Source organism: Delphinapterus leucas, chromosome 20, assembly GCF_059928025.1.
Source record: "Delphinapterus leucas isolate spDelLeu-1000000601 "Yukka" chromosome 20, BTC_Dleu_Yukka2, whole genome shotgun sequence".
In the NCBI taxonomy this organism is placed as follows: Eukaryota; Metazoa; Chordata; class Mammalia; order Artiodactyla; family Monodontidae; genus Delphinapterus; species Delphinapterus leucas.
The window spans coordinates 9,756,605-9,781,189 of record NC_143148.1 but is presented as its reverse complement, the minus strand read 5'-3'; the positions used below and the strand labels follow the sequence as shown (position 1 = coordinate 9,781,189).

The 24,585-nt window shown below is 53.7% G+C and overlaps 2 protein-coding genes across 3 annotated transcripts; both read right to left on the bottom strand.

Moving 5' to 3' along the window:
• Positions 1 to 983: 983 nt before the first annotated feature.
• DMWD (DM1 locus, WD repeat containing) lies at positions 984 to 7,612 on the bottom strand. Of its 2 annotated transcripts, XM_022585330.3 has the most exons (5): positions 7,093 to 7,612; positions 5,673 to 5,855; positions 2,326 to 3,594; positions 1,462 to 1,536; positions 996 to 1,089 (listed from the first exon to the last, which is right to left on the bottom strand). In XM_022585330.3, exons 1-5 carry the CDS (start codon positions 7,534 to 7,536, stop codon positions 1,042 to 1,044), a joined length of 2,019 nt encoding a protein of 672 aa, XP_022441038.1. In that variant the 5' UTR covers positions 7,537 to 7,612; the 3' UTR covers positions 996 to 1,041. The 2 variants fall into 2 exon arrangements, with proteins under 2 accessions (XP_022441040.1, XP_022441038.1); XM_022585332.3 differs by lacking the exon at positions 1,462 to 1,536 and having other exon boundaries at positions 984 to 1,089.
• A 1,329-nt stretch (positions 7,613 to 8,941) lies between these two features.
• RSPH6A (radial spoke head 6 homolog A) lies at positions 8,942 to 24,499 on the bottom strand. The gene is made up of 6 exons (XM_022585321.2): positions 23,623 to 24,499; positions 20,951 to 21,185; positions 15,114 to 15,872; positions 13,624 to 13,765; positions 12,728 to 12,845; positions 8,942 to 9,935 (listed from the first exon to the last, which is right to left on the bottom strand). Exons 1-6 carry the CDS (start codon positions 24,294 to 24,296, stop codon positions 9,713 to 9,715), a joined length of 2,151 nt encoding a protein of 716 aa, XP_022441029.1. The 5' UTR covers positions 24,297 to 24,499; the 3' UTR covers positions 8,942 to 9,712.
• Positions 24,500 to 24,585: the final 86 nt, after the last annotated feature.

Below are 24,585 nucleotides of genomic sequence, written 5' to 3'. Positions count from 1 at the left end.
TGGCTCCAGAGAGCCAGCCAGGAGGGATTTTCGCTGTTCTTTCCAGGGTGGACAGTTCTCCCAGAGGAAACCATGGTCTCTAATTGGTCCTGGATGCCTGGGCCCGGCCAAGCCAGGCCTGAGGCAGCAGAAGGCCAGGGCCTATGCTGTGGCAGCTCACTCTGGGCATCTCGGGAGCTGCCTGGGGGGGCCCCTATAATATCTGGACACTTTGAAACAACTTTTAAAACTCCCACTGAAGACTCTGAAGAGGGGGTCCTGGTGGCTCTCTTCCCTCCGAGCGTTTGGAGTGGGGCGAGGGATACTCTCCTCTGTCTGAAGGGCCCTGCCCGGGGCTGGCCAGCGGCAGATCCACCAGCTGTGTGCCTCAGGCACATCCCTCCTCTGGTTTTCAGTTCTTCCTGCCCTCAAAAGGGGGTCTGGGGGGGGAGGCAGGGCCTAGCGCTTCCTCTGGATAAAGTGGACTGATTTTAGGGCTGCATCGAAAGCACCCACACACTTCCTCCATACCTCCGCGGAAGGGAACAGAGACGCTGTGAAAACAGGGAACTTTAGTATAAATAAGAGGTCCTGGGGGACAGCGAGGACCCCAGGGGCTTCCATAATTTAACATTCTTCAAAAGCACAAGTAACAGCAAGGGCAGGGTGGGGGCCAGGGGAGGGGTGGGCCACCCCCTGCCCTGCACACAGGACCGAGAGGCGCACTGCAGAGCTGGGGCTCTTGTGGGTGGGGAGTTTCTCCCCCAGGAGTGACCAGTCACATGCTGGGGACAGGGATGAGGCTAACACTGATGTTTCAGAGGAAGGGGTCATTGTACTTGGCAGTGGGTGGGGACAAGGCTGAGGCCACACGGGCCACTACATCCCCCCAGTGTCTGGGTCAGTCTGAGGGACCCTCTGCCCCAAATTTGTGCAGGGAGAGGGACCGGAGCAGTCCATCCGTCATGGTTAGTCTTGTTAATACGTTGATCCATGAGGTCAGCGGGGACGGTTATGCTAGGAGCTGGGGGCATGGGGTGGGGGACCCCGCCATCCATGGCTTCACACCACCGTGCCGCTCGGGGAGTTGCCTGGTTGGGAGGAGATGCCCTGGGGAAGATGAGAGCGGAGACAGGAGGGGGTTAGAGAAGCCTGGGGCTCTCACCAGTCCCACGGGGCGGGGGTTGGGGAGGAGGGAAGCCAGCCTGGAGTCCCCCAGGCTGCTGCCACCCTGGCCTTGCCCTTCAATCCACCCCAGACCACCCAGACAGGCCGCTGCTCTAGGCTCAGGAACTTACATCTCGGCTAGCTTCCCTGTCCCAGCAGGTGGCACTCTTATACAATTAAAGTCCTCAGGTGATCCTGAGCAAAGAGGATGGGGTAGGGGTGGAGGTAGGGAGGAGAGGGGGAAACTGGGGTCCCCTTCTGACTGCGGAGGGGGTCCTAAGGTTCTGGGAGGGAAGAACTTAGGGACAGTCCTACCTCTACCACTGACTTGCTGGGTGACCTGGGCCAACTTCCTTCCCCTGTCTGGGTCTCGGTCTCCTCGTCTGTGAACTAGGGAGATAGAGGGATCTCTTTCAGGACTTACCAGATTCCCCAAATCCCAATGCCCCTGCCTCTGAGACTGTACTTTAAGTTCTAGGGATTCAGGACCCTACAATTCCAAAACTGCTCTTCCAGGGAACCAGGCACAGCCCTCAGATCTGGCATCCTGGGCCCCAGAGCCCAAACCCTTAGGAGACATCTGAGAACACAGGTCCCAAGTTATAAGGCACCAGGCCCGCACTTCACCTTACTAGCACCTTTCTGAAACCCATGGCCGACCCATCTTCAAGCTTCCCTGTCCTAAGAGATGAGAAAGGTCATAAAGAGGCAGTGACTTGCTCGAGGTCACACAGGGAGCAGAAGTGCTGGACTGGACCCTGAGCCTGGGATCCCACAGCCCACGCCTCCAGCAGTGGGCTCGGATCCCAAGAGTCTGACACTCAGGCTGGAAGCTGGGTGCACAGGCTCAACCTTGCCCATAGAGCTCAAACTGCAGTATTAATAAAATTTCACCATTCCGTAAGACCTAGCCATGCTGGGCCCACCGGCTGCCCTTCTGATAACTGGCCATGTTCTCCACCACTCCCAGATGTCTCTTATGCCTGACCCTCTCTCTGCTTACCGTTGCTTGCCAAGCGTTCTAGAAGTCACTCTAAGATCTGAGACGGCTTGTTCTGGGACACAGATTTCCATGGCTTCCCCTCATCCCACACGGCTAGAGGCTGTGATGCTACCAAACCTCTCTGCCAATGCCCGCCTCTGCCTGGGTCCCAGGTGGGCTGGTGTGGGGTGACTCACCACCTTGCCCGGCCGGGCCCAGGTGCAGATGAGGCCCTCCTGGCAGGCGGTGATGATGCAGTCCTCCAGGAAGAGGAGGACCGTGAGCCGCTCTTGGGCGATCTTCTTGCACACGAGCGGCTCGAGCAGCGGCACCTCGTGGATGCGCGGGCACAGCGCGGTGCCCAGCACCTTGGCGGGGTCCAGCCGGCTTCGGGGGGCGGGGCCGCTGGGCTTGTCCCCGCCGCCCCCGCCCCCACTGCCGCCCCGGCTGATGTTGCCCAGGCTGTGGTAGCGCTTGTGCTCTTTCTCGGCCCCCCGGTCCCGCCGCTCCTGCAGCGTGAGCGTGGCAAAACGGCCGATGCTGAAGGGCGTCCCTGGCTCCGCCGCCGCACCCGGGCCGCCCGCCTTGCCGCTGCCCGCTGGGTGTGGGAGGCTGTTGGACCGGGACAGCGAGCGGGGCAGGGGCCCGGGGCCTGGCTCACCACCTCGCGAGCTGCCGGTGGCAGGCGGCGTGGTGCCAGGCGTGCCGGGGAGGGTGCGGGTGCGGGCCAAGGGAGGGTGAGGGTAGAGCACGTCTTCGGTGAGGTCCCACAGGCAGAACTGCGTGTCCTGGCCGGCCGAGCCGAAGCGGTAGGTGATGGAGCCGGCCTTGGGCAGCGGGGAGAGGGGGGCGCCCCCGCCCGAGCCCGTGCCCGCGGCCTCCGGCTCCTCCTCCTCCCCGCCACTCCGCTCCCCGTCGCCACCGGCAGCCGCCGCCTCCTCGGCCCTCGTGGTGTAGGGGTCGAAGGCCACGGCGTTGACCCAGGACTTGTGGCCGTGGCCTCGGGCCACCACGCGGCCCTCGGTGAAGGACCACACGGTGACCAGGTCATCTTCACCACCCGTCACGACGTAGCGCCCGTCGGGGCTCCAGCACACACAGAGCAGGCCCCCAAAGTAGCTCTTCATGAGCCCCCGCAGCAGCATGGAGTCGAAGTGGAAGACACGCAGGCAGCCGTCCTGGCTGACGCAGGCCAGGTGCCGGCCGTCGGGCGAGAAGGCGAACTCGTTGAGGGGCCCCTCGCCCACCGCCCACTTGGCCAGTGGGTTGCGGGGCGCCTTGCTCTTGGCGGCGTAGACAGCGAAGCCCTCGCCCTGCTTCAGCAGGCTGTACTGCGGTGGGGCCGAGGCGCACGGGTGGCTGACATTGTACAGGTACAGGTGGCCGCTGGCGTGGGATGCCAGGAACAGGCTCTCTGACTCAGGCAGCCACTTCAGATACGTCACCTTGGTCTTGTCGATAAGCCGCTGCCAGGGGAGAGAGCGGGGGTTGGGAGAAGGCCATCCTCCCGTGGCCCACCTCCTCCCCAGCCTGGTTCCCCGGAGAAGGTCATCGTAAGTGGCCCGGGCCTCCTCGGAGAGGAGGGACTGAGGGAAACGGACAGACACCAGGTTAGGGGAAAGCAGGGGGAGAAGGGCTGTGTGAGGGGATCGCCGTGGAGCCTCGATGTCCCTTCTTCGGCAGGAGGGCAGTGCTGCCTTCCAGAGAACTCTCCTCTAACCCCCTCCGCCATCTTTACCATGTCATGCTTAAGGCAATATTGAGTCACGGAGTATTAGCTCCCCCAAGGAAGGTATCTTTGTTTATTTGGTTCATTGTTCTAGCCCCAGAGCACGGAGCTGTACCCGCAGGAGGTGCCTGGAAAGTAGTTCCAGGACACCTGAGTGACAACCCCATCCTGGCAGCCACGCATCTTTGCTCCTTTTTGTCCTCACAACTCACCTCCAAACCTGCAAGAAATCCTGTGGGCTTGATCTGCAAAATGTGCCCAGAACCTGATCTCTTCTCACCATCCCCAACTCCAACCACCCTGGTCTCAGCTGCCGTCAGGCCTGCAACGGCCTAACTGACTGGCCTCCACCACCTGGGTCTCTTCTCTGCACAATTGCCAAAGAGATGCTATTAAAACCTAAGTCAGCACCCGGCACTGTCTCTCCCGTTCTGAACACCATGGCAGCCTTTCTCAAGCAGGACTCCGGGGAGAACCAAGCTCTATCTAAAGCCCTTTGGCATCCACCGTCTGTAACAAAGTAACTTCTTTCCCAGGTACCCAAGTTGCTTCCCATTCTCCATTCTCTGGAGAATTTAGAAATTAAATCAAATTGTTTCTATGTTCTTGGCTCAGATGAACCCCAGTGGCGAGAGGCTCTAAAAGCCAAGGTCTTTTCCATGACCTGCCAGACCCTACATCTCCTGGCCCCTCCGAGTTGTTTCTCGGAGCTCATCTACTACCCTCCCCCTCAACACTGCTCTGGCCACACAGCCTTTTTGCTGTCCTGCTTCCGGCATTTGTCCTAGCTGTTCCCTCTACTCAGAATGTCCTCTTCTCCAATAATTTGTCTTGCCTCCTTCAGGAATTTATTTCCATGTCACCTTCCATGAGACCTTTCCTAACCTCACCGAGCACTCCCCACTCACCTTCCCTGCTGGATTTTTCTCCACGACACTCTGACACACAGCCTACTTAGTTATTTGATAACTATCTGTCTCCTCCAGCTAGATAAAAGCTCCACAAAGGCAGGGCCCTCTGTCTTGTTCACCGAGATGTAGTATTCCCAGTGCTTAGAACAATGCCTGGCAAAGAACGAATGCTCAATGAATATTTTGTGAATGGGTGACCTAGTCCACTTTAATCTATTCCGTGTTCCACTCATTCCCCTCTGCCATTCATGCACTCTGTACATTTGAAACACCTTCTCAGAACAGAGAGAAAGAGATAGAGGACAAGAGTAGTTCTGGACACAGATAAGGTCTTTCACTGGCATTTCCCCTTCTGCCAGGTCCACCCAGGACTGAGCAACCTCCATGTATGATTTTACAACAGTCCCGTGAGGTAGGGATGGGAATCCCATTTTGCAGAGGAGAAAAACTGAGGCTAAGGGAGGAATAGTCACTTCCCAAAGCCACACAGTGAGTAGATGGTGCAGCAAAGATTTGAATCCAAAGCCCACAGGGCCCAGAATTTGAAAAGCAAGGGCTGTGGCTTCAAACAAATCCCAACCAGTGAGTAGCTTCAGTTCTCTAATCTGCAAAATGGGTATCACAATCCTAACCCATTGGTTGATGAAAGCTCCAGGGGTAATGTGTTCAGCATAGGGCTAACACAGCATAGGGCCTGGGCACAAGAGATGCAACCGTCACTATTAGCTGTCATCACAGCAGCTGCTGTCACCCCACCCTCCATGTCTGTCCGTCCATCCCCCATCTCTCCCTCGTCCTGCTCCTCAGGTCTACACTGCTTCCCAGGCAGCTGCAGTCTCACGGCAAACAGTGTATGGGTGGGTGGGAACGGGAGCAGTTCTGGGCCCTGGGGGCCCACAATCACCTCCTCATTGAATAGCTTGCTGGTGTCCTTCTTGATGAGATCCAGGTACTGCACTTGACCGGCTGAGAATCCCACCAGCAGGGAGATGGTCTCTGTGGCAGCAGTGAACTGGTTGAAGTCGTGGCAAGTGGGCTGGGTGCCCTTATAGATCCGCTTGTCAATTGGCTTGTTGAGGTCAATGGACTTGGGTGGTGGGAGAAAACGAGTTAATGGCTTCTACCACTGAGAGGAAGGAAGAGGGTATTGAGGTTGGGGGAAAACCACAAAGAGGAAGCAGGGTTAAATCCCTGAGAGGAGTGGGTAGGTGGATGGGTGAGCGGGGAGGGAAGGCGCAACCACAGACAGGAAGGAGCACCCAAATCACAAACAGAGGAAAAAACCAGGAGGAAGCTTTGCCCCCTGCCACCACATGAGACCACAGTGCGTCCTCCCCAAAGTTGGACACCCCCAACTTCTGGTACACCCTTGGCCACAGTGTCAGTTTCAGGGCCCCTGTAGTCCCTGAGCTCCAATTCCTTTCTATAATTTCAGCAACTCCCCTGGGTCTTAGCACCCCTATATTCTAAGACCCTCAAAACTCAGGATCATCCAATCCCCAGAATTCTAAAGTCCAATGTCCCAGGATTCTCCTTTGGAGTCCTTAAATCTCAGCATCCCCATCACAGTTCAGGGACCCATTAAACCTCATGGTCCCCCAAATTTTAGGTGCCTTCATCATCTCTGGGCTCTCAGGATCCCCATCACTTCTGGGGACCACCATAAGCTCCAAGGGTCTCGTGTCCTCTGGGACTGACATCACTTTAGAGACACCCATCACACCTGAGGATGTTCCCTCTGGGATCTCATTATCTCCAGATCTCCCATCAGCTCCGAGATTCTCATTTTCTCCAGCACTCTCATTACCTCCAGAACCCCAAGTTTCTCTAGGATCCCATTCACCTTCAGGATCCCTATTACCTCTAAGCCCCCATTACTTCCAGAATCCTCCTCACCTCTGGGCTCCCCAAGTCCCCCCAACACCCCCAGACAGCAATACCCCTGGGCTCTCCATCACTTCTGAGCCTGCATTTCCCATCACCTGCAAAATGCCTGCCAGCCAGCACCTGGGAGCACCCCATACCATCTCGGATTCCCCATCACCTCCAGAATAGTCACCATCCCAGGACCCCCACGCATAACCTCGGGATCTCACATGATCTCGAGGTTTCCCAGCACCTCCCAGCACCCAGGGAGCCTCCCATCACCTTTTAGAATCCTGTATTACCTCCAAGAATCCTTTCCCCTTAAGATGTCCGTCACATGTAGGATGCCTATCACAGGGCCCCCTATCATTCAGGGACTCTCCTGTCACTTGTGAATCACCTCAGGGATCCCCATCCTCTCAGCCAGCACCCAGGGCCCCACGATGCGGGCCGCTCACCCGTTGGCTCCCGCGGCGACAGCAGCCCGGGTAGAAATAGAGCTCGCGGCCCAAGTTGAAGCAGACGCGGTCTCCCCCAGCGCCCAGCCCTGCGGGCGTGGCGGGAGGCTCCCCGGCCCCGGCGCCGTCGGGCTCCCCGAGGCGCACGAGGCTGAGGCGCACCGCAGGCAGCGCGGGCCCGGGCCCTGGGCCTGCGGGCGGAGGGGACGGCGCGGCGCCCGCAGCACCGGGGCCGGAGGTGGAGGCAGGGCCGGGCAGGGGCTGCTGCGGCGGCTGGGGCGGCGCCGGGGTCTGGGAGGAAGCCGGACCCGACCTGCGAGCGGCGCCGTCGCCGGGGAGCAGCTTGTAGAAGCCCTCGCGGGTGCGGAACTGCGACTTGATCTCCGCACAATCCCCCATGGCAACGCCGGGGCCCGAGCCGCCCTCCGCGCCGCCCGCCGCCATCTTGGGCGACCCCCACCCCAGCCCAGGGCCCCGCTAGTGCCGGACAGCCGCCTGCCGCCGGGCCCCCTGCCGGAAGCCGGGGATCCGCACCGGAAGAGGTGGTGTCGTCGCCCGGGCAACGCCTCTTCGATTGGCAACAGGATAGGGAGGCGGGACGAGCTCCAGCCGTCGCTCTGGTAACGGTTCTGGACTGAAGGCGGGGCTACAAGGTGGGCGCGGCCTTCGTGCCTGCGGCCGACGTGGTTGGCTGTGGGGGCGGGCCCCGTAGGGAAAGGGGCGTGGCCATCAAAAGAGCACAGGTCCCTAGCAACGGCGCTCTGGGAACCGTTTGCCTAGCAACGGGAGTACCCTCAAGAGAAGGCCTCATCCAAACCTTGTCCTTCCCATGACGTCACAGATGACTCCAGGTGACCCTGGAGTCTCCCGAAGACTCCCAACATACACCCTCCGGTGTTTCCCACTTACATCTTAAAGTCCCAGACTGGCCACAGCATCTCCAACCATTCCTCCCCACCCTTGATGATCCCGCAAATCCCACTGATCTCCATTGCCTCCATAAAACTCCAAGGACTTCATCTAACCCACTACTGATTAATACTAATACCAAACATCTCCACATTTCCCACCAACCTCCTATGTATCTCCATAACTCCACAATCTTCAACAATCTCACTCGGCCCTCTGACGCCCACCAAAATTTTATTGATCCCTGCAATGTCCCCAGTGTCCCAATAATCCACTAGTAACCCAAAATCTCTTCCTGATCCCATCAGCGCCCTGATAGCCAGTGCCCCTGACACCACCCTGCCCCCATCACAGATCTTCCTAGACCCACTTATTCAATCGCCTCCCAGATTTCTCACCGGAATGTCCCAGAAGCATCTCACACTCAACAAGTCCTGCAATGAAATTAACATCTCGGGCTTCCCTGGTGGCGCAGTGGTTGAGAATCCGTCTGCCGATGCAGGGGACACGGGTTCGTGCCCTGGTCCGGGAGCGGCTGGGCCCGTGAGCCATGGCCGCTGAGCCTGCGCGTCCGGAGCCTGTGCTCCGCAGCGGGAGAGGCCACAACAGTGAGAGGCCCGCGTACCGCAAAAAAAAAAAAATTGACATCTTACTCCAAATCCTGCTCCTCTCCTGTGTCCTCATTTTAGGGCTGGCACTGACATCCCCTCCAGTCACCAGGCTGCAGAACTCAGTGTCTCCCTAGACTTCTGCCATTTCCCTTCACTCCCTGATTCCAGTCCCCAAGTCTTTTGCATTCTGTCACCTGAATTCCTCTGTTCCAGTCCATTCCTCTGTGCAGCCCTGGTCTAAACTCCTCCTCTCCTGCTTGGGCCCTCCCTGTATGAACCTTGTCTCTGCTCTCCCAGACTCCTGTCTCACCCCTCTATCTGCCCTCCACTTGGCATCTAGAGAGGTCTTTCTAAAGAATGATAATGATCAGGACCCTGCCCTGTTCAAAGCCCATCTGTGGCCTCCCTAGGGTTCTCAGGACAAAGTTCAGCCCTGGGTAATCTGTTCCTGCCAACCTCTCTTTCCAGCCTCATTTCTCACCACTGACTCCTCACACCATGTCCCAAAAATGAGGTTTGAGAATCTACCCCAACACAACACACTCTCTCTTGCCCTTGGGTCTTTGAATGCCCTGTTCCCTCTGCTTGGAACGGCCTACCACTCTGTTTTTGACCATTTATGAGCCAGCTCAGGAGCTCTGTCAGTCCTCTGGGTTCCCCTATCTGGGTTGTCATTGCCTAGGGAATGTGTCTGTCTCTCCTGTAGAGTGTGAGCCCCTGGAAAGCAGATCTGGGGCCACTGGGTCAACGCTGTGTTCCCAGCACAGGGCTGGGTTGACCCGGGGCACTTCAAGAGTTGTTTGATGGCCCGATGAATGAATAAACGAACAGATGGGAGAGACTATGCCGGGCAATGTCTGTGTTCCTAGCAAAGTGCCACTGTCCTGACTTGGAGGCCATGTCAACAAATGTGGTGAACAAATGAATGAGTGACTCGGCTGGAATGCCCTGAGGAAATTTTATTTAGAGCAGCTGCCTTCCTCTTCTACCCCTGCCCTCTAGGGGCAGGAAGCAAACCAAGAATGAAAAAAAACCAAGCTAAAACTGTGTATAAGGGAAAACCTGCTATCTACCTGCTTGAGGAAGGGGGCTATGGGGCCTCAGTCATCCTGGCCCTCATCCTCCTCTTCCTCCTCTTCCTCCTCTTCCTCTTCCTCTTCCTCCGCGGCTGCCAGGGCCTGCTCCTCCTCCACCGTGGGGTCGCTCATCTCCACGATCTCCGGGCTGCTGGGGTACTCTTGCTGAACAGGGGCTGGCAGGGACGGGTTGAAATTCTCAGGACTGTACTTGTGGCCCCAGCCGATGTAGATGTTCTCAAACTTCCTGGAGGGGCAGAGAGATGCTGGGAAATCCTCCCTCAAAGACCCCAGCCTGGACTTTTGTTAAAGGTGGGACCCAGCCTAGGCATGGCATGCCTGCAAAGTTATGTGTGGTAGAGTGGAATGTGCCCACCAGGTTTCCCTGTTCATTGGTTCTTTCAGTATTCACTTAGCACTTACTAAGTGCCAGGTCTTGTCTAGAGCCACACTGTCTAACAGCACATGTAGCTGTTGGGCACCTGAAATGTGGTGAGACTGAAGAACTGAATTTCTAATTTTATTTAATTTTCAAATTTCACTTGTGGATTCTTCTTTGACCCATTGATTATTTAGGACTCTGTGGTTTAATTTCTACATACCTGTGAATTTCCCACATTTCCTTCTTTTACTGATTTCTAATTTCATTCCAGTGTGGTAAAAGAAGAAATTTTATATGATCAATCCTTTTAAATTTATTGAGACTTGTTTTATGGCTTAGCATTTGGTCTATCCTGGAGAATGTTCTGTACACACTTGAAAAGAATGTGTGTTCTACTGTTGTTGGAGAGGATTTTATTTAATTTTAATTAACTTAAATTTAAACAATAAAACTGATACTTCATTTATTGGAAGACATCTAAGTATGTCTGGGACAACCTGGGTACACGAATCTACTTTTTCAACTGTACGTGTTGTGAAATCTGAATACAGGTCAAGTATTTCTTTTTTTTTTTTTTCAGGTCAAGTATTTCTGATGAAAATTTAGTACCCGAATTGAGATGTGCTGTGAGCGTAAACTTCACCCCAGATTCTGAAGATTTAGTATGAAAAAAAGAGTGTAAACTAGCTGGTTAATAATTTTTACATTATTGATTTCATGTTGTAATGAGAATATTTAGGATATTTGGGGTTAAATACATTATTAAAATTTTGTTTATATTGACCAGCACTGGTCTAGATACGGGAACCTAGCAGTGAACAAATTAGACAAGAATCCCTGCTATGGTGCCTACATTCTAGAGAGAGGAGACTGACAATAAACAAGAGCATAATTGGTTGCATCCCAGGCCCACCAATTCACCTCTCCCCAGAATTTTAATGGGAGAAGGAAAGAGGAGTAGATGGGGGGAAAGGGAGCGGACTAAGAGACAGGGAGAGAAGCAGAGAGTTTGCCACGGGGAGCAGTTTGGATTTGACCTTATTTTCATAGCCTTGCTCTTCCCTCGAGAATCATTTTCCTCCGGGTCTTCCTCGGAGCCTTCAAATACACTGCTTCCTTGGAAGCCCCTGACCTCTGCCAGCCCTGGTTCCTGGGTCCAGGAACCAGCAGCCTCACCCAGGAGGTTGTGCTTGCTAGGAAGGCAGAGTCTTGTGCTCCAAACCAGACCCAGGCGATCAGAACCTGAGCTTTAACCAGAGCCCCTGGTGAGTCCTACCCATTCACAGTTTGGGAAGCTCTAGTCTAGAATGTCCTTCTGCCTGCTTTTCCCCTAGTTACTTCTTTTTTTCACCCAAAGATTTCCGATCAAGTCTGCTTTTCTCAGCCTTGAATCCTTCCTTGATCCCCTCAAGACAGGACAGGTATGAGCTGTCATTGGTCCCTCCACTCTCCCTAGTGGTACTTCTCTTAGTTTGTAACAGGATATTTCATGGGGGTAAGGGGGTGAGGGAGGGTGAGGCTCGATGTACATACATCTAACACCTATGCTTCCTCTGCCTGCTCCCAGAGTAGGATCCATATCTGCTTTTTCAACAAAGTACTTGGGGCCCAGCGTACAGCTGGTAAACGGTGACATTCAAGAGTCTTTTATAAAGAAGAAAAGTGGCGAGATGGATGCATGGTTGGGTGGTGGATGGGAGGGTGGCTGGGTGGTTGGGTAAGTGGGGGCTGGAGGATGGGTGGGTGAGTGGAGCTCCAAGTTTGGATCTTTTGCTTTCAGAGGGATGCTGGCAAGTTAGGGTGTGGCCAGAAGAAGGGCTCTGGCAAAAGCAAAGCATACCTCTTCCATGCTTCTGGAGGCGAAAAAGAAATTGTCAAGAATGTGGTTAAATTATCAAGATGATGTAATATCCCACCTTGACTGTGAAGCATAGCATCGAATACAGTGCAGGCTGTTCACTGATATGGAGAAGGAAAAGCTATGAAAAACCGTCATGCCATCTGCTGGACAGAGCCGGTAAGTGCATGCCCTGTGGCTGCAGGCTACGCTCTCTAGTGGCTGAGCAGAAAAGCTGGGATGGTGCCTGGTGAGAGGCTGAGGGACTTGTCTCGAGTGTGTAGCCGAGGTGGGAGGATGTGGGAATGACCTCCACCTGCCAATCTTCTGGGAACAGCTGGTGGGGGATCCTGGTGGGGAAGATCTGTGCCCTTAGAGAAAAGATCCTTCAGATTGGAAGAACTGTGGAGGAGGCCCAGGGAAGGAGTTAGCTTCCCTAGAAATGAGACTCTGCCCATCAAGGCCACCCCAAAGGGGACATCTGAGTCCTGTCTGGCTCCATGCCTCAGACAGCAGGAAAGCCTGGGCCAAGGGGCCAAGGTATCCACGTTTGAATACTGCACAGGCAGTGTGATCCCTGAGTCCCTTCCCCTCCCTGACCTTCCATTGTTTCATCCCAGGGGCTCACACACTTGGTATGGGATTTCTAATTTTAGCCCTAGTGGGACCCCTGGGAGCTGAGTGAGGAGGTTAGCCCCTGGGGGTTTCCTGAAGGGAGCTGTCCCAATCTCTGCCCACCCTGGTGAGTTGCCCCACCCGGCCTGGCTCTGATGACCTTGTAGCAGCGCCCTCTGCTGGGAGGCACTAGGAGAAGACCTACTTGCCACTGGCGTAGGCATAGGCCCCTGGCCAGAGATTGGAGCGCATGACAGCCACGGAGTACTGTGGGCTGAGGCTGCAGGACAGGCGGGCGGTCCAGGGTGACATGTGCATGATTTCTGTGGGGGAGCAGAGAGCACCAGGGAGGTCAGAGGCTAGGCTGCAGCTCCCCCTGCCCTGCACAGCCCCCTGGAGGGAAGGTAGAGAGGAGGAAGAGAGGGAGCAAAGAGGGAGGACAAGGAAGGGCCTGTGGGGCCAACAGCATTGGCTTCAGTGTTTGAACCCTGGCTCTGACCACACTCTCACTGTGTGGCCCTAGGAAGCCACTACTCCTGTCTGAGCCTCAGTGACCGCACCCGGGCAAGGAGGCACTTATCTCACCTCCTTTATAGGGTGGCAGTGAGCCCTGAGGCCCTGACAGGGGAGCTACTGTGATTCTCCTTCAAGGTTGGCCATCAGTTTGGACCAGGGATCAGAGGACAGGGCACAGGCTCCAGGCTCATGGAAATCGGGGTCCACATCCGGACTCTGTTCACTCGCCCACTCTCAGCCTCTCCTTTCTTCCTTCAGATGCCTGAGATTCCCACCTCAGGAAATTCTTGTCCAGTCTTCCAAAATCCAGCTCAAGTCCTGCCTCCTCTGCGGAGGCCTCCCTAGCTATCTCTCCCCCTCCCCAAACCCATATGGGACTCGAAAGACCATATCTCACCATCTGGACCATTGCCTCGTGCCAGACAAGGTTCACAAGATGGACACATTCCTATAACCCCATGGGATGCCCATTTTATAGATGAGAACACAACCAAAGCTCACAGAGGTGCCCCCCGCCACCAGTCTCGCTGCCCCTCCCTTTCTCCCAGTCTCCACCAGAGCTGTGTGTGAAGTGGGGGCTGTTACCTGCATCTTCTGAGAGTGGCGTCAGCAGCGGGGGCCCGACCTCCTGCCCCGCCTCGTCTATCCCCTCATCTGCTTTCTCTTCCTCCTCCCCCAGCTCCTCCTCCTCCGTCTTCTGCAAAGGGTTCACCCAAGTGCAGCGGCCCTGGAGGTGGGGAGGAGGTCAGGTGCTACCCCCAGGGCACAGAGTCCGGCCTGTACTCTGGGAGGAGGTGAAGGACCAGGCAAGGATACTGGGGACGGGTCCTGTTCTCAGGGACCCAGAAGTGGGTAGAAGGACAAGGTTAGTCGCACAGGTAGGAGGTGAGGGGAGAATGGGCTGAGAGCTGCAGCAGTGAGATGGGGACTCCTGCCTCTCTCAGGTTCTGTGGCCTCCATTTGTGCATCCATTCATCCATTCATTTACTGTATATTTAAGGAGCACCTACCATATACAGGCACTGCTCTCAGTGCTGGATATGTATCCTTGAGAAAAGAGACCACCCCCAATGTCTGCCCTTGTGGAGTTGACATTTGGCAGCCCAAATGATCTTCTGTTTGCTCATCTGTGAAATGGGGGTGTCATGGGTGCCTCTCTCATTGGATTGTTGCTGGGTTGCAGGAGGTACTGAAGAGCAATAAATGTTTGTTGAATGAATGAGTGAACCTAAGTGCAGAGCATATAGCAGACTTCAGTTTCAGCAACTATGAAATGCGAATGACCATTGTACCCATCTCAGAAGCAGTTATTTGGATTCAATAAAACATTGTGGAGTCAATCAATGTTTACTGAATAAACGAATGAATAAAAAGTTCCTAGCACACAGCAGGTGCTGCCTTGAGTGAATAAATAAATGTATGTCAAGTTCAGACACACTAGGCATTCAATAAATGCAGGTCCACCATCTCTTATCCACAATTCCGAAATCTGAAAAGCTTTGAAAGCCAAAAGTTTTTCCATAAGTCATTTGGCAGAAACCCTGACCTGAGTGATCGGAAGCTCTTCAGTTTTGCTGCAGAAATAATGACGCCTTTGAATACAGGCTGCAGCCCCAGCCCCTGCTTGAGATGTTGTGTAATACGTAGTATGTGCACTGTGTCACTTTTTTAGTGTGTGTCACCTTTATTTTTATTGATTTTTTAAAAGTACTTTTATTTTTGTAAGTACTGTTTTTTTGGCCGCACCAGGAGTCTTGTGGGATCTCAGTTCCCCGACCAGGGATCAAACCAGGGCACCCCCCTCCGGAAGTGAAAGCACTGAGTCCTGACCACTGGACCACCGGGGGAATTCCTGTCACCTTTTTAAAATCGGAAAAATTCAGAATTCCAAGGTGCCTCTGGCCCCAAAGGCTTCTGACAGGGGACTGTCAACCAGTATCTGTTGAATGAGCGAAGGAATGGATGAATGAATGTTACTGAGCACGAGGCCTAGCGGCCGAGCAGGTGCTTGCTGTCTTATTTTGGAGTCACACCTGGCGCTACGACCCGCGGGGAGGCTGGAGTCTGGCCCTCACCTGTGGCAGGATGTGTTGTGTATGATGAACCCAGCTGGCCATGGAGTCCACCAACTCGAGGACTGGGATGCCCTCAAAGTCGGGGTTCTCCTCGTAAGAGTCGCGCCCGGCACCGCCTTCTTCCTCCTCGTCGCCCTCCTCCTCGCTGAACTGGTAGAAGCCGAGGGGGCTGATGTGTGTGGCGGCCGAGATGCGGGCGATCTGGGCCCGCAGGTAGTTGGCCTCGTTGCCCGGGAAGGGCGGGTAGCTGATGACCGGTGCGTCCAGGAAGCCAGTGAAGAGCTTCTTGATCTTGCGGGCCTGCACGATCTGGATCGGCGTGACGTGGGGCAGCCTCACCCACGGCTGGCCCGGCTCGTTGCACACGAAATACATGTACTTGTTGGCACCGTTTCGGCTCTCTTCCTTGGGGACGACGGGCGGCGGCTTCCACGTGGGCTTGGGGATGACGTCGGTGGCCTTCTCCTCGCCCTCGTCGCCCTCGTCGCTCTCCTCCTCGCCGTGCGCCTCCATGACCTCGCCGCCCTCCATCGTCTCCTCCACCTCCTCCTCGCCCTCCCGGAATTCCACCTCAGCCACCAGGTAGCTGCGACTGAGCCCCAGGATCTTGCCCCAGAAGCGGCAGGTGTGGATGGGCTGCTGTCCCACTAGCTGCTTCAGGGCCATGAAGATGCGGAAGCTCTCGTCTGAGCTCAGGCCCACGCCGGCCTGCTCGAGGTAGAAGGCCTTCTCCATGATGTTGGGCACAGCAGTCCCAGCCTGCAGAGGGCGGGGCGGAAGGCAGAGGGAACCAGGCTGAAGCCCTGCTCCCCAGCCTGACTTCTCTAGAGTCTACAGAGTGAAACGACTCTGTAACCCAGTTGCTCATGCCACCGTTTCTGGCCGCTGAGATGTAGGGGTAAGTGTGCCAAGGAACGATGAGGCCTAAATTGTACAGTTGATGTAAAAGATTTGGGGACAAGCATCCTGAGGTTTTTCCTAAAGGTATACACTGCATTCCCATTTTCTTACAAGCTCCACTTGTGAACAACACAGTGTTAAAAGGAACAATTATTGCGTCCTCTTCCTGTGCCTGCCAGACTGCTTCGTTGTTCACAAATGCCTGAAGTTCCTGTCCACAGGAGGATTATACGTTCCCACCCCCACCCCACTGCATTCAGGAGTGGCCATGTCACTTGTTCTGACCACTTGAAATGGCAGTGAAAGGGACACAGGTCATACCCAGGCAGGAGCTGTAAGAAACAATGTGGGTTTTGCTCTGCCTTCTTTTTCCTGCTCTGCAACTGTGGAAGCCTGTGTTACAGTGGCACTTCCATCACCCTCCAGCTCAAGTGTCTGATAAGCCAAGCCCCCTTGCCAAGCCTGGATGGGCAGTAGTGTGAGTGAGAAATAAACTGTGTGGTGTTAAGTCACTGAGATTGTTTGGCTGTTTTTTTTTTTTTAATGTTTATTTATTCCATTTTATTTTTTGGCTGCATTGGGTCTTCGTTGCTGCATGCGGGCTTTTCTCTGGTTGCAGCGAGCGGGGGCTACTTTTCCTTGTGGTGCCTGGGCTTCTCATTGCAGTGGCTTCTCTTGTTGCAGATCATGGGCTTCAGTAGTTGTGGCTCGCGGGCTCTAGAGCGCAGGCTCAGTAGCTGTGGCACACGGGCTTAGTTGCTTTGCGGGATGTGGGATCTTCCCAGACCAGGGTTCAAACCCATGTCCCCTGCATTGGCAGGCAGATTCTTAACAACTGCGCCACCAGGGAAGCCCAGGCTGTTTGTTATCTCAGCTTGAAACGGCACGCCCTGACTAATACTCTATAGGAGGAGAATTGTTATTTTGAAAGGGATTCTGGCAGCTGCCCTCAATCTTTTTTTTTTCCTTTTTGTCATGCAGTCCAGCTTGTGGGATCTTAGGTCCCCGACCAGGGATTGAACCCATGCCCCGTGCAGTGGAAGTGTGAAGTCCTAACCACTGGAACGCCAGGGAATTCCCTGCCCTCAATCTTAAACGCAGTGCAAAAGCTTGTCTGCCTAGGGGACTTCCCTGGTGGCACAGTGGATAAGACTCCGTGCTCCCAATACAGGGGGCCCGGGTTTGATCCCTGGTCAGGGAACTAGATCCCACATGCATGCCACGACCAAGGGTTCACATGCCACAACTAAGGAGCCCACATGCCACAATTAAAGGAGCCGGCGAGCTGCAACTAAGGATTCCTGGAGCTGCAATTAAGGAGCCTGCCTGCCACAACTAAGACCCCATGCAACCAAATAAATAAATAAAGCTTGTCTGCCTAATTGATATTGACACCAGCAACTTGGGGACAGGGTCAAAACTTAATCCCAAGACTCACTGTGCTGCCAGCAGGGAAGATAAGGGAATGAGCATAGAAAACTCTCTTTGGGGTGTGTGCCTGGCCCATGAGCCAATGGCCATCACCCTCTTTCTGGTAATGTCTTCCACCCACTTGGCAATGGAGTGGCCTCACCAACCGTGATTAAATGATATCACCTGGCCTTCTGGCCACTGGTGATTGGAGCAAGTGAGGACAACTGCTCCAAAGTGGCAGATCAGGCTCTCCTTCTCTACCTCTGCAATTTGTAACTGGGTGGAGAGAAAGTACATCTGGAGTCTCCCTGCCTAGAAATTACTTCTTTGGGATGGCTGGGTTTAAACCCGGGTTGGTCTGCCTCCAGAGGTCATATTCTTAGTCCCTACTCCTTAATTCCTCTATTAACTATGGTCAGAATCTTCCTTCCTCTTTCTTTCTCCCAGTTTCCAGGAAGATCCTATCTATGATCTGGGAGAAAAGATTTCCTAGTGGCAACTAGGTGAATTAAAAAAAAAAAAAATTCAGGAACTGTGGGGCAGCTGTATGCTACTGTGTGAGGAGGTCGGGGAGAGAGAGGAGCAGAGGTGAGATATGGGCACTGAGATCCCTGAATACCAGCTTGGCCTGGGGCCCAGCTACATTCCTGCCCTTGGGTTTGACGGCAGATGGCACCATCCTCAACCCCCTTCTCCACTGCTTGCCTTCTCCACAGTCACTTTCCCAGAGCCCCTTGCAGTCAAGGGATAGTTATGTGACCCAATCTGGCCAATAAGATGCAAGCAGAGGTTTTCTGAGGTGCTCCTGGGAAACTTTTGCTCCCCTGATTGATTGATGTATGTATTTATTTATTTGGAGGGCCACACTGCATGGCTTGCGGGATCTTAGTTCCCCAAGCAGGGATTGAACATGTACCTTCAGCAGTGAAAGGGCAGAGTCCTGACCACTGGACCGCCAGGGAATTCCCTTGCTCCCCTTGTTTAAAAAAATAAAGGGAGAGGGAATTCCCTGGTAGTCCAGTGGTTAGGACACAGCGCTTCCACTGCTGTGGCCTGGGTTCAATCCCTGATTGGGGAACTAATATCCCACAATCCCGCAAGCCACACGGCTCAGCCAGAAAAAAGAAAGAAAGAAAGGAAGGAAGGAAGGAAGGAAGAGAATTTATTTTTCTTATGTTTTGGTCATGCCACACGGCATGTGGGGTCTTAGTTCCCTGACCAGGGATCTAACCTGAGCCCCCTGCAGTGGAAATGGAGTCTTAACCACTGAACTGCCAGGGAATTCCCCAGAAATAGGATTTATAACCAGGCTTCTATGATGCTGAAAACGGCTTTCTTGGTTTGGGTGGAGTGGAGGGGAGGGATGAGGGAAGACAGCCCTCAGTGCCCCTTCACCGGGGAGCCAACTTACCAGCTCTAGATTGCTTGCACCTATTAGGTGTGAGAAAAACTATCTCGTCTAATCCACTTGTCTTCATTTCTGCGACAACTATTTCCTGTCTTAAAGTGATCTGTGTTGCCAAACAAGTACAAGAATAATACTAAAGTTAGTTTAAAACTATAAATGTGGGCTTCCCTGGTGGCGCAGTGGTTGAGAGTCCGCCTGACGATGCAGGGGACTTGGGTTCGTGCCCCGGTCCGGGAAGATCCCACGTGCCGCGGAGCGGCTGGGCCCGTGAGCCATGGCCGCTGAGCCTGCGCGTCCAGAGCCTGTGCTCCGCAACGGGAGAGGCCACAACAGTGAGAGGCCCGCGTACCGCAAAAAAACAAAACAAAACAAAACTATAAATGTGAGGATAGTAGGAACTTTTCAAAACAGAGGTGCTGTGATGGGGAGTCTTATGCTACCAAACAGCCAAACCTGCTATGCAGCGGTTGTACACAACAAGCAGGAGTCCCAGAGCAGAAAGCCATCTACAGAGCAAGGCACTAAATAGAGACTCCAGAAACAGACTGGAGTCCGTGCCGGTGTAAATAAATGGTAGAGGTGGCATTTTCAAAGCAGGAGAAAGGATGGATTTTTCCATAAATGCTGTTGGGGATCATGGAAGAAACAGAAAATGAGAGAAATGAGAGCCCTTCCTTCCCTCAGACAGAAAAACAAATACAAAATGCTGAATCATGGATTTGAGTCTCTTCCTAGAAACATGCACAGGCCACAAACGCCCACAATTTTGCCCTTCTACAAGACCTCCTCATATTAAAAACTCCAGCTCAAAAAAAAACCCCCAAAAAACCCCGAAACCAAAACCAAAAAACCTCCAGCTCCAAGTTCTAAGGGGATGGGACCTCTAGGGACCAAGCGTTCGAAGAGGACGGAGCCTCTCTCAGGATTGAATTTTAAGGGGGCGGAGCCTCACGGGCTGTGGAATTCTAAGCGAGTGGAGCCTCTAGAGGCGCAGCGTTCTAAGGAGGCGGGGCCGACAGGGACTTGCGTTAGATAGGGGTGCGACCTGGAGATGTCGGGGAGGAAGGGTGCAGTTCTAAGGGGGTGCGGCCTCCCAAGGAGAGACTGCTGATCTGAAATTTAAAACCATATTCTCAGGTAAGACTGTTCCTCATGTCTAAGACTTGGATTCCGACCTGCGCTCTGCTCACCCAAGGAAGGGCTCATTCCTTGGTCAGATTGTCGTTTCCAGTTCTCTCACTATCCCACCCCACTGTCGCCAGAATCCTAGAATTTCAGAAGCATAAAACGTGAGCACAGACCAACAGCATCAGCAGAGATGGCAGAGGTGATAGCCCGGGCTTTGGAGGACATGGTCCTGCCTTCCTAGTCCTGTCTTTTCTAGTTTCGAGCCCTCTAAGTCCTTCCTCCACAAATAGGAATAATAAATGGCACTTGCCTTACAAGGTTGTTTCAGGGAGGAAACGAGCCCATGCTCCTAAAGCTCTTAGCCGGGGTTGGCGGGGGAGAGGCTAGGAGGCGTCAGAATTATGATAAACAGAGTTCTCAACAAATGTTTCTTAAACGAGTGAAAGAACATTTCAGCCAAATTTTAAGCCATCGTCCAATGCTGGAAACAGAATCGTGGAATTAAATATTCTGAGGATAGTAGAATGTTCATCAATCATGGGTGGAAGAGTTCTCAGCGGGTCTCAACTTGTAAAAGAGGAAACTGAGTCCCGGGGATAGGAGGCAAATTCAGTGTTGAGAGACTCCAGGAGTCAGTGGGTTTCACAGAAAACATCCACAGAGCAGTTATTTGCAGAAAGGAGTAAGGGATGGTAGGAGAAATCAGCCTCCACCTCCATGTGGCGCTGGAGTCAGCTTTCTACAAAGCAGAGCTGTCCAACCTTTCCTCTGCTTCAAACCCTCCCATGGCGCCCCAGTGGTCTCAGGAGAAAGCCCAAGCCCCTTAGCCTGGCGTTCAAGGACCTCTGTGACCTGGTCCCCGACCCACACTCTGGACTGAAATCGCGTGTGTTTCTGGGTGGTGCTGTGCGCTCCCTCCCCTCCAGGCATTAGCAGGAGCTGTGCCTAAACCCGGGCTACCACCGCTCTTCCCCACCGGTTCACTCACTGCCTCCTCCTCCATCTCCTGTTCGCCCTCGTTGCCGCCGCTCTGGCCGAACAGCGCCTTCTGCCTCTCGGCCATCTCGTAGGTGGTCTGCATCTCCGGGTCGTCCCGAAGTGTGTCCAACTTGGGGTGGAACCACTCCCACTGAGTGGTGCGGTTCAACGACTCCAGGAGGAACAAGGGGTCCTCGGGCCGCTGGTTCAGGATCTTGGTCAGCAGGTTCACCAGGTGCTCATACCTGCCTCCGGGAGAGGGGAATGGGAGGTGGGGGACTCAGCTTACTGAGCTTGCTGCTGTGTTTCTGGCCCTGTGCCTGGCTCTGGGGACACAGGGAAGAGAAAAGGTCCCTGCCCTGGTGGAGCTGATGGTCTGGTGATGGAGACATATTAACCGACTGTGCAAAATATATAGTGTGTTGGGGGTGGTAATTTATACGGAGACAAATAAAGCAGGGAATGGGGACTGGGAATGCCAGGGATAGGAGATGGTTTACAATTTTAAATAGGGAGGCCAGGGAGGGGGCATACCATGCGAATATTGGAAGGAAGAGTATTTCAGTCAGAGGGAACAGCATATGCATAGGCCCTGAGACATTTTATGAGTCTAACATAATCTTGATACCAAAACACAAGGAAACTAGGAGAAAGGAAATTCCATGTCATTCTCATTTAGAAATATAGATGCTGAAATCCTAAGCAAAATATTAGCAAGTGACATCCAGCATTCTCAAAAGGATGACACACCATGATTAAATTTGGTTAAGAACAGGGATGCAAGACTGAACTGATATTAGAAAAACAGGAAAAAAATAATTCAGCATATTAACATGTTAAAGGAGATATGTAAGATCACCCCAATAGGTGCAGAGAAACTGATAACGTTCAACACCCATTCGTAATTTTTAAAAACCTAGCAAACTAGGAATAGAATGTAATATTTTATAATCTTATAAAGGGGCGCCACAAGTAACCTGCAGCACACACCAAACGTAATGGTAAAAGACTGAATATTTCTCCTATGAGACTGGAAATGAAGATGCCTTCTTTCACCACGTCTACATAATACTGCACTGCAGGTCCCAGCCAATGCAATCCGACACGAAAAAGGTAAAAGAATTACAAAGGAAGAAGCAAAACTGTCGTGGTTTGCAGATGATATGGTTGAGAATGGAGTGCAAAGGCCTTGAGCTGAGGGTGTGCCTGGCATGTTGAAGGAACACTGAGGAGGTCTGGAGTAGAGTGAGGAAGAGGGGTTGTGGCAGGAAAGGAGGCCGGATTGATAACAGTATCATCATGGCTTCCAATCACCTGAGTCAGGCACTGTGCTGGGCACTTGAGAGCAACGCTGAATTCTCACCACAGTCATACATCTGAGGAACAATTACGATCTCCACTCTCCAGATGAGGAAACTGAGACTTAGAAAAGTTGAGGTCATGAGGTCACACAGTGGTAACACAGCCAGGATTTAAAACCAGGTTGGCCTGATTTCAAAACATGTATGTCTAGCCCTCTTCAGTGTGCAAACCCTTTGGCAGCAGTCCTGGGTGTGGTGGAGGGCCATCATTGAATTGGGAAGGGTAAAGAGGAGTGAGACTTTGGCTAGGGCTTTACAATAAGGGACCTTGAAGCTCCTGAGGGCTGGGTACTATTGGGGAAGAGCTGGAGGTTAATTTTGACTAGATTCTAGGATCTGAGGTAGGAGCTGACTAAAGATGAAGTTTGAAGAGGGAGAAGGGGCTGAATCATATAGGGCCTTGAAGGCTGTTATGAGGAGACTGAACCTTCTCCTGAGGGCACTGGTGAGCCACAGCAGGCTCGGAGCATAGGAGGAATGGGAGTCAGCTTTGTGCTTTAGCAAGACCTGTTACTTCAAACGCTTCTTCTCTCACTTCCTCTCTTCCTCCCTTGGTTCCAGTCACACCAGCCTCCTTGCTGTTCCTCAAACACGGCAAGCTTCAAAGCCTTGAAGCTCACTGTGTTCTATATCTGGATGACTCTCCCTTCAATTACCTGCAAGATGCTCTCCCTTACCTCCTTCAGGTCCCTGATCAAGTGTCACTTCCTCAGAGAGGCCTTCCCTGACCTCACACTATTTAATATCCCGTCCCTATCCCCCTTACTCTGCCTTATTGCTCACCTTAGCTCTTATCATCACCTTATACCTTATTATATTTATTGTCTGCTCTCCCACTAGAGTGTCAGCTTCATGAGGATGTGATAGAGGGCTGAGAGGTGTATTATGACTGCAGCTAAGTGGCCTTGGCAAGTGCCTTCCTCAGGCAGGAAATTTTAGTGGATAAAAGGGCCTCAGGAGCCAAATCACTTGTGTTGAAATCCTGGCTCTGCCACATCTTAGCTGTGTTATTTTGGATATGGGACCTAATTCCTCTGTGTCTGTTTCCTCTCCTGTAAAACAGGAACAAAAGATGTACGAATCTCAGCCATGAGAACCAGATGTTTCTGTGTGAAGTACTGGCACAGTGTCTGGTAAGTAAATGCTAGCTATTGTTAGTATTTATTCCCCGACTCCTGAGTTAGAGGCCCCCAGAGTGGTCGCTGGTTTTCAATGAGGAGCAATCTCGTCTGAGAGACCCCAGGCCTGAGGCAGGGCCTTGCCTGGGGCTTCTCCCTGCCTGGGCCCCTCCCTCTACCCACTCCGGGGGCCCCCTTCTCACAGGCTGAGGTTGCAATTGACGCTGGTCTGCAGCAGGTAGGCCTTGGCGTTCTGCACGGCCAGCTCTCGAGGTTCTGGCTCAGTCACCTCCATATTGAAGGGCATGAAGCCCAGCTCAGAGGGCGAGAACTGGAGCGCGGGGTCATCCCGTAGATAGGGCCCATGCTGGGTGTCCTGGCTGAAATGCAGGTCTTCTCTCTGGTACCTGGTGTACTGGCCCAAGAGGTCAGCCCGGGGCTCCTGGTAGGCAGATTCCAGTTGCTGGAATAGGTTGCCTTCGCCCTGCTGTAGCTGCTGCAGGATTAGGCTGGCGTTGTGGCTGGCCTGGAGCCTGCCTTCACTCAAGTAAGTTTGGGGCTGTACCTCTGAGGGAAAGCCCGTATTCAGGGAAGGGTATTCAATGCCCCCCCGCTGGGCTTCCTCGGCCTGAGAAATAAAGTTCTCATTTGGGGTCAGACTGGCCCCTTGTGACCAGCCCCGGTTGATCTGGTTCGACACCATCTCCCGACTACCGCGCAGGATCTGAGCGTCAAGCGGTATCTGCTGCACCTCTTCAGGGACTGTGGGCTGGGGCCTAGAGTGTTCCCGACTGCGCCGCCGCTCGGAGACCTGTGAATTCCTAAGGCTGGAGGTCAGCTGAGGAGGGGGCTCGGGGTCGGGTGGCAGGTCTCCCATAGTTCAAAGGGATCGCAGACTTCTAGGAGGAAGGCTTGCAGACAGGCAGGCCAGACCAGTCGCCCGGCTTGTGTGTGTTCGGCAGCCGCTAGGCCAGCGGTGCCGGTTTCTAAGGAGGGAGGGGGCGGCCCGTTACTAGGGGAGGGCGCGCGGAGACGCTGGGGGCCAAGAAGCTGGTTTCCGCGCAGGCGCAACAGCACGCCAGAAGGGCTTCCAGTTTTCCAGGGAGCTCCAGGGCACGCCCACTAGCTTCCGCAGTTCCACAGCTGACACGGAGGCAGAGAAGAAA

What these genes read in the sequence shown, in the direction of transcription:
- DMWD (XM_022585330.3), bottom strand. Translation starts at nt 7,536, where the DNA reads ATGGCGGCGGGCGGCGCGGAGGGCGGCTCGGGCCCCGGCGTTGCCATG. An exon ending in GTCGCCGCGGGAGCCAACGG is followed by an intron (nt 5,856 to 7,092) that starts GTGAGCGGCCCG and finishes CCACCACCCAAG; the next exon opens with TCCATTGACCTCAACAAGCC. An exon ending in CCAGCAAGTCAGTGGTAGAG is followed by an intron (nt 1,090 to 1,461) that starts GTAGGACTGTCC and finishes CATCTTCCCCAG; the next exon opens with GGCATCTCCTCCCAACCAGG.
- RSPH6A (XM_022585321.2), bottom strand. Translation starts at nt 24,296, where the DNA reads ATGGGAGACCTGCCACCCGACCCCGAGCCCCCTCCTCAGCTGACCTCC. An exon ending in GTCAATTGCAACCTCAGCCT is followed by an intron (nt 21,186 to 23,622) that starts GTGAGAAGGGGG and finishes TCCCGGAGGCAG; the next exon opens with GTATGAGCACCTGGTGAACC. An exon ending in TATGCCTACGCCAGTGGCAA is followed by an intron (nt 9,936 to 12,727) that starts GTAGGTCTTCTC and finishes CTGCCCCTCCAG; the next exon opens with GAAGTTTGAGAACATCTACA.